The 11065-nt window shown below is 43.0% G+C and overlaps 1 protein-coding gene across 1 annotated transcript in view; it reads left to right on the top strand.

The window, feature by feature from the left end:
* Positions 1–297: 297 nt before the first annotated feature.
* Positions 298–11065, top strand: part of LOC126299494 (uncharacterized) — a 47261-nt gene continuing 36493 nt past the window's right edge. The window contains exon 1 of the mRNA XM_049991439.1: positions 298–413. Coding sequence (XP_049847396.1) covers positions 393–413 — 21 coding nt within the window. The 5' untranslated portion in view covers positions 298–392. The remainder of the gene's footprint in view (positions 414–11065) is intronic.

Here is an 11065-nt window from a genome sequence, read left to right as displayed (position 1 = left end):
ATCCTTTGTGGGCGGAATATCCAGCTGAAAAAACCACCAGCAAAAGTGCTGTAGCTGGAAGGCGACGGGATCACGAATGGAAGAAGCAGCAGTCGACTCGTTAGGTAGGGAAGGGTCTTCTACTGGATGCGAAGCGCAGGAGGAAGACGCACTCTGTGCTGGGAGGGCAGAGCAGCTGGCGGAGCGATTCTGCGGAGCCATCAGCCTCGCCTCGCCAAGACCTAGCCCGCCCGCGCAGACAGAGCTGAAAAAACGGCTAGCTGCAATACGTTATCAGGCTGAGCTTGGGCTCCAGGTGCAAACGCCGCAATCCGGGTCAGGCTGTCCAGGCGGGCCGCGCCTATATATACATTGGCTCCAGCGGCGGCGCTCACAGTGTGCAGACAGCTACCATGGCCGCCCTCGCGCTCCCTGTAAGTACCCGTCACCGCCACCATTCTGGCTTCTGCAACAGTGCTGTGCGTCGTTTCTGCAAGAAGACGTTACTTAGCCGCGTCATTTGTGAAATATTATGTTCTGATAGATTATTATTTTTCACTAGTGGTCAGTCGAGGTTCACCGGTATGTATGGATGGAGACTTCACCTTTGCGTACCAACAGTGCTTGACACTAATTAGTGAATTAGAGTAATGTTATAATTGCTCTATATTGCTTACGCTTTCACACACACACACACATATATATATATATATGTGTGTGTGTGTGTGTGTGTGTGTGTGTGTGTGTGTGTGTGTGTGTGTGTGTATGCCACGTTCTTGGGATAGAAATATTGCTCAGTTGTAAATTTCAGGACCATCAATTATTTTGAGACAACTGTCGTTGGTTTAGAGTAAGATCATACGGAACTTTCGTGAAACGTTCTCGGTGTGTAATAATATAAATATTAAACGATCCTCCCGTTAAAAGATTATATACAATTATGCTTATCTGAAAGTGTTTTCTTTGCTTGTATGACTACGTATTCGTAAATGATGGACATATTTCATCGAGAGAATTCTATAAAGAAAATCTGCAGATTATTTTGGTGCAAGGACTGCAGACAATAATAATAATTAAGGGTGAGACCTACGCTCGAGAAGCTAAGAGTAGATTTGGTGAATTCCGTCGTATTCACACAATGTGAACAGTTTATATGTACTCTGTCTACTAACGTTACACACAATAATGAAGACTGCAGGATTTTTCTGACTTACTCATGCACTTTTAGTAACACATATTAAATCTTGGCAGTTCACACGAGGAAGATTCGACTAGACGATTAGGAAATTCAATCCAATGCTGCATTCCATAACACACCACATACCACTTTACGAGAACCATCAGTGTCTTCTGTTTTTAACGATACTGTATAGTTAAGCATTAATGGTAAAAACAAACTTCCAAAATGCAAGACAATTTATCGATAAGGCGTCCAGCGTGTTATATTTTTCTGTGTGTTCTTGCAGTCACATTTTAGGCATTGGGAGGTAGCATTTCCTAATAAACAAGCGCTTCAATCATCACGGTGGTCCGAGGGGTACTCTGTCTTGAGGGATGTAGTAATTTACTTTGATAAAGATCGGTTTTTGCTTCATATGTAAGTCTACATGACAACATTAAAACTATGGAGAACCGAACTTCATTTTACGGCGTCAGAGCTCCAGAGCATCCCTTTGGAAGCTTCTCTCCCTAAGGAATCGCACGCTGAATTGAATCTTTGTCGAGACTATTGTTTGCTTCAGTCCGACAAGAGCTGGGAAATTTGTGTCAGAAGTAGGACTTACATTACTTCGGAGTATGTTTTCGACTTTTGAAATTGAGTCATTTAACACTGAAACACTTGTGTAATGTCCTCCTGCATTGCACTGCTATACTTTGCGTAATGATTGCAACACACGCTCCAGATAATTGGAGGTCTAGCGGTAGACCCCTCACCTGATTCGAAACGGCAGTGAACGCTGTACTGTTCTATGGACGAGTAACCACTCACGATTTATTTCTCAGTGATTAGTGACTGTTCCGTTAACCACGAAAAGACATAAAGACACAATTTTCAGTCGATCCAAACTACAACGTTAATAAGAATTCATTTTTAAGTGTGTTGTCGAAGACTTCATATCATGTGACCGAAGTTAGAATTTCATCAATTCATTAGAATTATTAGTGATTCGTAACTGCAGATAAGAAACGTTTTTTTCAGTTTAGTGTGACGAATGATCGCTCGGGGGATGCGTCCCATACGGATATACATATTTTGAGAAGACCTGTCCATCGTTGCATTTATCTTCAAAAAAGATAACTACGAGACATATATAAGCCAAAGAATGCCATGATATTGTTTTTTTCAAAATGATCACAGAATAAAGTGAGTTACTAATATATCTGAATGAGGAATGGAACATCTGTACATTTGTGTTGGTTACGTTGTTATTCTGCATCATTTTTCAATTCTGTAACTGCATTATTATCGTTGAAGCCGCTATGAGACCCGTTAGAGTAGGTTCATGGTGACTCACTTCTTCGCTTTCCATGTTTCACATTACAAGAATCGAGTGTAAGAAAAATAAATGCATTCGTTCGTACCACAGTTCTCTTTTTTATCGGCGTGATATTTGTGTTACGAATTCTTTATAAGTAGTACTGATTCTCTGAATCTGTTCTAGGGACAGTCCGCCGGACTTTTGGGAAAACTTTTCCGTGTTGGATTGCATGTTCCTTGTATCTGTATACCACTTGTATTATCCTCGCAAATCCTTTCGAGAAACGCCTGTGCTGCTTGAACCAGCTTTTAAACTTTGGTGCCACCTGCGTTTGTCTGCCGTCTTCCTCGGCTTCAAATGCTTCTTGGAGAGGCCAGATACGTAATTTCTACGCGCTCGTATCTGACTCGCTTTCGTTACTTTTCCACGGAATTTTCGAAGGCCCTGCTATATTTTTTCTGAACTCCTTTCATAATCTTTTACCGTTGAAATTAAATCGTTTTCTTTTTTCACATATTAATTGGCTTACGAAACGAATGGAGGACTGTGAAGAAATTTCCAGCGTGAGCGTGATAAACAGTTCTTCTTCTGCTATAGTGCTGCCCCACACAGATCCCCAGATCCCCTGCACTGAACTTGAACTGAAAAAGAATTTCGTTGCATATACTTTCGTCACGTGTGTTATTGATTTTCATCGCATGTATTATTATTGATGAACTGGTGTTCCGAAATATCTGCGCAGAACCGTCTGATTCGCTGCTTGAGCATTTGTTTGGAAGAAGAAAGGAAAATTGTAGGTTTCTGTTGCGTTAACAACAAGCTCGCTAGAAACGACGCACTAGCTCAGTTGGCAAAGGATGTAAAATAAACTGGCCGTGGTGCTACTAATGAAACAATGCTGGCATCGCCTGAAATGATTAGCGAACCCACAGAAACCTAATTCAGGGAGATCGAGAAGGGATTTGAAACTGGCACTTCCGAATGTGACTCCAGCGCGTAAACTATCGTTCCATGGAGATTCGTTCAGGATTATTCACGGAAAAAAGCAATTACTGTTATCAGCTATTGATAAAAACCACAGCGAATAGCGTTAATTGATGCGGAGTGGACCAGAAGTTAATCGAAAGTACGTATCTATTAGCTACTTCTGCTTTCCATATTTGTCAGGGATGAAGGTCTTGTTTTGTTCATTCATTGCAGCAGCTGCTCCATACTGTCGACAACGCACCTAGTGTAAGAACGAACGTTAATTATGCGGTTTCGAGGTTAAGGCGTCAGAACTAACATTTGAACTGATCCAGCTGAACCAGTATCCGGAATTGGCAGATTCTTTACATGGCATTCTCCATAACTAAAAAATTTTATACGTGTAAAATGATATCATAAACCGTAGGTTTTCAGTCGGTGTTGAACTGTGATTTCTCCCATGATCTACTGGGTGAGATATAAAACTAGTCGAATTATTGATAGTACTATTATTATTGTGTGTAGCTCATTATCTATGACGCAGCAGTCTTCAGCTATAAAGAGAAACTCTAGATATAAGAGAACGCCTGAGGGCTCTACTTGAGGACAAAAAATTAGAAGACAGTGTAATTTACAACGGAATCCTGAGTCTTAAATGACAATGATGTACGAATCATTCATCGAGCGCATAGCACAGCTTTGCGAAAAATGTTTGGGAAACTTCACTAATATTTGATAGGTACGAGGTTGAAATTCCCGTCCACCCATCTTGACTTAGGATTTCCATAGTTGACACGAGGAGATTAGCGTTTAACATCCTGTCGACAACGAGGTCATTAGAGACGGAGCACAAGCTCGTATAAGGGAAGAATGGAGAAGGGAAGCGGCCGTGCTCTTCCGACGGAACCATCCCGACATTTGCCTTAAGCGATTTAGGGCAATCTCGGAAAACCGAGATGAGGAGGGCCGAACGCGGGTTTGAACCGTAGTCCTCTCGAAGGCGAGTCCAGTGTGCTAACCACTGCCGGTCGGTGTGGCCGAGCGGTTCTAGGCGCTACAGTCTGTAACCGCGCGACCGCTCCGGTCGCAGTTTCGAATCCTGCCTCGGGCATGGATGTATGTGATGTCCTTAGGTTAGTTAGGTTTAAGTAGTTCTAAGTTCTAGGGGACTGATGACCTTAGAAGATAAGTCCCATAGTGCTCAGAGCCATTTTATTTGCTAACCACTGCCCTACCCCACTCGGTAGCTCACTGGAAGCAACCATGCGAATACCTATATAGTTTCTTCAGTGAGGCTACGATTGATAAACTTTCTTCTTTCTTCGTATTGATGGGTGCTTTGATTTAACTCCTATCCCTCCCCTCCCCTCCCCTGCCCATCCCTCCCTTCTCCTCCCTCCACCCCTCTCCCCCTTCTAGTTCTGCAATCGTGTTCTGTGATCCCTACAACATATAAATGAACTTAAAACATGGCTGAAGTAAGTGAGAGCATCACAAAATCCGCCAAAAGAAATGTTGTTTGGAGCAACAACGTTTCAATCGTGGAACAGGCATAATTTTTACGAAGCAAATTAATTTCGACGTACAGAATAATTCGAGAACACAATTAATGGCCGGTTACTTTGCATTTAGCTCCATTGTTGATCAGACAACTTAGTCTGCAGAGGCATAAAAAACGACAAAGACACTGTTGCAATGGCATTTGACATTCTGCACGAGTTCTTTGATGCATAACACCTCAGCGCCACCCGGTGCACGCAGCCAGACTGCATACCAAGTAATGGCAAGAGAGTTGCAACCGACAGGTTCAGACGACCTTATCCCGGCATTCTGCAAGGCAACCGGTCAGCGTTCATCGACGACCAGGGCCCGCCGGCAAAAGGAAGAGCAGCGTCTAGACGTCGGAAGGTTCCTCGCTGCCCGCCTTGGCATATTAAGGATGACGCCGAGTGCGGATGCAAACGGGCTGCGATCCAGTAACGGACAGCACAAAAAGTGGCGATGGGCAAGAATAAAAATAAAATGGAGACCTTGACGAAGCTATAACTGAGTGCGATTACAAAACGTCCCACTACCTCGCCACACACCGGTTAGTAATTTGTCTCGGGCCAAGGCTAAGTAGTCCGGTTTTTTCCATCCTTTTTTGTGTGCAATCGAGGCTAGCCACGCCTAAAGCAACTCTCGTGCGAGCCGCTTCGGCAGACGTCTGCTACCGTTAATTGCTAGTGCAGTCCCTTCAGCAACCTCTCGCAATACACATCTCTTCAACCCCTCTCCACCTTCGTCTCAGCGTGAATACATTGCCGAATACCGAAATGTTGTTGACTCACGGCACTTAATATGCCGCTAAGTTGCACTAATTCTGGTGTTGCACGTTGAGAAATAAAATGTAGCAATATTTATTATTATAACTAATAATTTTTTTACATATATATTTGTTTATAAGTGAGGATATTTCACAAGTTCTGTCGTTCAAAACTTCGTCGACAAAATCATTTTAAATGTACCCATATAATTTCTATTTAATTAAAGGAATGTGACATTTTCGACTTAGGCTGTTATTTATTTTAACTATTTCTTTGTGCCAAAACTGGTTTCGGCTTTTTAAGCAATTATCTAGGATGTAGGTAGAAAAAGGTGCCGTAGTATAACAATGACAGCGTACTTACATTACGTGCTTCCATTTGCTTTGGTTTAGAGATTTAATTCAAATGGCTCTGAGCACTATGGGACTTAACTTCTGAGGTCATCAGTCCCCTAGAACTTAGAACTACTTAAACCTAACAGGACATCACACACATCCATGCCCGAAGCAGGATTCGAACCTCCGACCGTAGATTTAATTGGCAGAACATAAAGAACAGTTAAGTTTGTAAACTGTACGCCAAAACGAACGGAAGCACGTAATGTGAATACGCTACCATATTCATACGCACGACACTATTTTCTAGCTAAACACAGGATAAAGGCTTAAAAAGGCGAAATTAGATATGAAATGAAGAAAAAGTTGAAATAACTAACAGCCTCAGTGGAAAATTGCTATATTTAGTTAATAAATTTATGGCTGTGATACACGCAATGAAGAATCTTTCCGTCGCAGTTGATGGCACGAAAAAGTAGTTTCGAACCCTAAGGAGATAAATGAGAAAGGAAGCTGAAGGCTATGTTTCAGCTACACCGAAGTCATTAGTGATGGTGTACTAGCTCAGTTGGTTGACGATCAGTCAATGTCTTATTTAGCGCATGTCTCCCCAAGGTTTACCTAAAATGCCTTTGGAATAGCCACGAAATCTTGAACCTGATAGCCAGATAGAGATTCGAACAGCGCTCCTTGCGGAAGTAAGCCAACTGTCTCCATCATTACATCATTTCTCTTGTTCTTAGCCTATTAATTACTTCTTGAGACACCTCGAGCTTACTCGTACTTTGGAAATAGTATTGCCCATTACTGTTCGATCAAAATTACTTTTTCGTCACGGTTCCTTTACTTCCGCATTAATTTTGTAGGACAATGGAAGGAATTTGGCCTTCGAAAGTATGGGAACTTCCTCAAATTAAACAGCATTACTTTTTGGCTAGAAATCGAAATTATAATGTGAAACTCATCATTCCTTTGCGTCCACAACAATTTTTGTTATTATATATTTCTAAGAGTAGCTTGGAGCATGTGAACAAATTTCCTGAAAAGGTACACTGTCTCCAAAACCCGCCAGGGTAGCCGAGGGCGCTAACGCGCTGCTTCCTGGACTCGGGTAGGCACGCTCGCCCCGGATCGAATCCGCCCGGCGGATTAACGACGAGGGCCGATGTGCCGGCCAATCTGGATGTGGTTTTTAGGCGGTTTTCCACATCCCGCTAGGTGAATACCGGGCTGGTCCCCATGTTCCGCCTCAGTTACACAGCTCTCAGGATTCTGAACACTTTCACACTATTCCATGGATTGCATTCGACGCAGACAGTTGGGGTACATTAATTCCGCCCCGGGGGGTACGGGGTTGGGGTGGGAAGGGCATCCGGCTACCCCTTAATCATTAACATGCTAAATCCGATTAATGATGGCTGACCCTACCTAACTGCGGGACAGGGCTCAAGAGACAGATAGATAGATAGATAGATAGATAGATAGATAGATAGATAGATAGTACACTGTCTGTAAAACAGTACCAGGAGATCCGTATGTAATGCAGAACTGACCACTGGATGTCACGAAAGGTTGACCTGTAGTGTTACAGGGGGTGGGGAGATTGTCCTGTCAGTAAAACAGCAGTTACAACAGGATGGGCCGGGCAAGGTAGCTCAGTGACCTGAGTAACAAACCCACCAGAGACAATTCAGCCCTTCTAAAGTTACCCAAGACTGTGGGTAATGTGGTTGTGAGGCAGAAAAGCAAAGGAATAACCACAGCTAAACCAAGACCAGGCCCATCTCAAGTACTGACGCATAGGGAACGTCGAGCATTGGAGATGGTGGTTGTACAAAATCGCATGAAATCATCGGAAGGAATTCGTCGTGAGTTCCAAGATGCTACACCAGTCCAGCTGGTACAGTGACTATGCGTATTGAGCTCAAAAGAATGCAGTACAATGATCAAGCAGCTCCTCATAAGGAACACATTTCAGTAGCCACTGAACATTGAGGTGATGTAAAGAGCGACGTCATCGGACAGTGGATGACTGGAAAAGAGTGATTTGGAGTGATGAATCACGCTACATCATTCTACATCATGGAAGGATATGACTTGGCGAATGCCTGGAGAACATTACCTAAGATCAAGTGTAATGTCAATAGTGAGGTACGTAGGCGCTTGTGTTTTTTTTTTTTTTTGTTTTGGTTAGGGTGTGGTCCCTATATTGTGCTTAATAAAAAGGCAAATGTGGACAGATATGAACACATCGTACAGCATAGAGACTATCGGCAGTTGCTCTTAAAGCGTTTTATGGCATCTTGTGTCTGTAACTCAGACATTAGCAAACCACATAGCTGTGAGTATTCAAAACGCTGATTCACAGTCGATGCTTGCTGATATAATAATTTTCCAGCAACACATATTTCTGCATTATGTCTCTCTTTATTATAGTTCACATTTTGAGTTTCTCGGATAAAACGTCACAAATTGACAGAGATGTTTGTCGAGAACATTTGGTAGAGTAAAAATTACCCAAAAACCAATTTTTAAAGAAAAATTTAAAAAAATAAATAAACGTATTGAGCTAACATGGCCACTAATTTTGCTCAGCAGGAAGAGAAGTCAAATAATTGTACTTGAATAGCCTTGTCGTATGTGGCTGACCTAGTTCAAACACATGATAAATATATATAAAAAATTGCTGTTTCCCATAATTAAGATGTTACTCTTACAAAATAACACTGAAAAAGCGTGAATACATTGCCAAATAGCGAAACTGTGTCGACTCACGAGACTTAATATACCTATAACTAGCACTATTTCTGGCACTGCACGTTACGAAACACAATGTTGCAATATTTACTGTTCTAAATGGTTAAAATGGCTCTAAGCACTATGGGAAGTCCTCAGTACCCTAGACTTAAACCTAACTAACCTAAGGACATCACAGACATCCATGCCCCAGGTAGGATTCGAACCTGCGACCGTAGTAGCAGCGCGGTTCCGGACTGAAGCGCCTAGAGCCGCTCGGCCACAGAGGCCACCTTACTGTTATAACTAACAATTTTTATACATGTACGTTTGTTTATAAATAAGGATATTTCACAAGTTCTGTGGTTCAACACTGCGGCACCAGCTACACTGCTGGCCATTAAAACTGCAACACCGTGAAGACGGTACACAAGAAACATCAAATTGGCATGAAGTGTACTTCAGGGTTGGATGTGCATATTATAACCATTTCATCGCATCCGCACGAAATAGGCACGAGTTTTTGGGGAGCAAAATAACTGATGATGGTCGAAGTAGAGAGGATATAAAATGTAGACTGGCAATGGTAAGGAAAGCGTTTCTGAACAAGAGAAATTTGTTTACATCGAGTATAGATTTAAGTGTCAGGAAGTCGTTTCTGAAAGTATTTGTATGGAGTGTAGCCATGTATGGAAGTGAAACATGGACGATAAATAGTTTAGACAAGAAGAGAATAGAAGCTTTCGAAATGTGGTGCCACAAAAGACTGCTGAAGATTAGATATGTAGATCACATAACTAATGAGGAGGTATTGAACAGAATTGGGGAGAAGAGGAGTTTGTGGCACAACTTGACAAGAAGAAGGGACCGGTTGGTAGAACATGTTCTGAGTCATCAAGGGATCACAAATTTAGCAATGGAGGGCAGTGTGGAGGCTAAAAATCGTAGAGGGAGACCAAGAGATGAATACACTAAGCAGATTCAGAAGGATGTAGGTTGCAGCAAGTACTGGGAGGTGAAGAAGCGTGGACAGAATAGAGTAGCATGGAGAGCTCCATCAAACCAGTCTCAGGACTGAAGACCACAACAACAACGCCATCTACGTTCTGAATACAAGGAAAGTTTATGCAGGAGGTTTCTCATTCAGAATTCGCAATTTGGTTGTTTGTGAGATGATGGTGTTATGTCTCGTATAAGAAGAAGAAGCGCCAAAAGCACTTCTCATATTTAGGTCGTAGCTCATTGAGCGTTTTATAGTTACTGCGGCTCACGTTGGTAGGGCTCTCAGGAGTCCCATGCGAATATGGAGTCGATGATAGGTTCAGGAGAGCCGCACCCCCCCCCCCCCCCCCTCCCCAAAGGGATCTCAGCGGTTCCCCGCGACTAGCGTCTCAGAGGATTGGCATATTATTCGCTCGGTCGTGCAGGATCGCCCAGCTACGTCATCTACTTTCAATCAGAAAATAGCTCTGTTTGCAGAAAGATAAGTATCAGCACGGAGAGTACGACGCCTACAGCGCCAAGGCCTGGCAGCACGGCGACGGTTCTTGCGTCTTCCCTTGACGTGGAAGCAAACAGAGGCGCCCCCTACAGTGACAACGATGAACACAATAGTGGCGACTCGTGGGCTTTTCAGACGAGTCCCGGTCCTAAGTTCAATATCACGATGGATTTATCCGTGGCTGGACGCTCCCAGGAGATCAACGTAGTCAAATGACTTTGCCCAAGTCATGTGGGCCCAGATCTTGGCGTGGTGGATCGGGTGCCATTCAGTAGACACCACGATTACCTCTGGTTCACATAGTTGGTAATATCGAATGCAGCCGTCATATTTCTGACATATTAAGAAGACCGGTGACTGCGCATAGCTTCGAGGTCTCCGTAACGTTTTCTTTCAACAAGATAACGCACGACCGCATGTTGTCCATTCTGTCTTGACCTGCTTCGATATGAAGGGTGTTAGACTGTTGTCCTGGGTAGCACGTTCTCCAGATCGCTCATACTTTTAAAACATTTGGTGATCGGTTGCCTGAGACCGCCACGCCACCACTCGCCAGACACTACAACTGATAAACTCCAGTGCGGCACCCCTGTGTACCATATTTCGCAACCTGTGCACCTCCAATTTTCCTCTAATTTAATTACATATTTTTCCTATTATTCTGTATTCGCATAATAAGCAAAATTTCGTTATATGCGTCCTTGCTGATGTACAAATTGTAATTATCAGCAGTGTAATTCGCAGTCTCACATAGTGAAAAAG

Source organism: Schistocerca gregaria, chromosome X (assembly GCF_023897955.1).
Source record: "Schistocerca gregaria isolate iqSchGreg1 chromosome X, iqSchGreg1.2, whole genome shotgun sequence".
Classification (NCBI taxonomy): domain Eukaryota; kingdom Metazoa; phylum Arthropoda; class Insecta; order Orthoptera; family Acrididae; genus Schistocerca; species Schistocerca gregaria.
The sequence above is the reverse complement of the archived record's forward strand: the minus strand, read 5'-3'. Positions and strand labels throughout refer to the sequence as shown.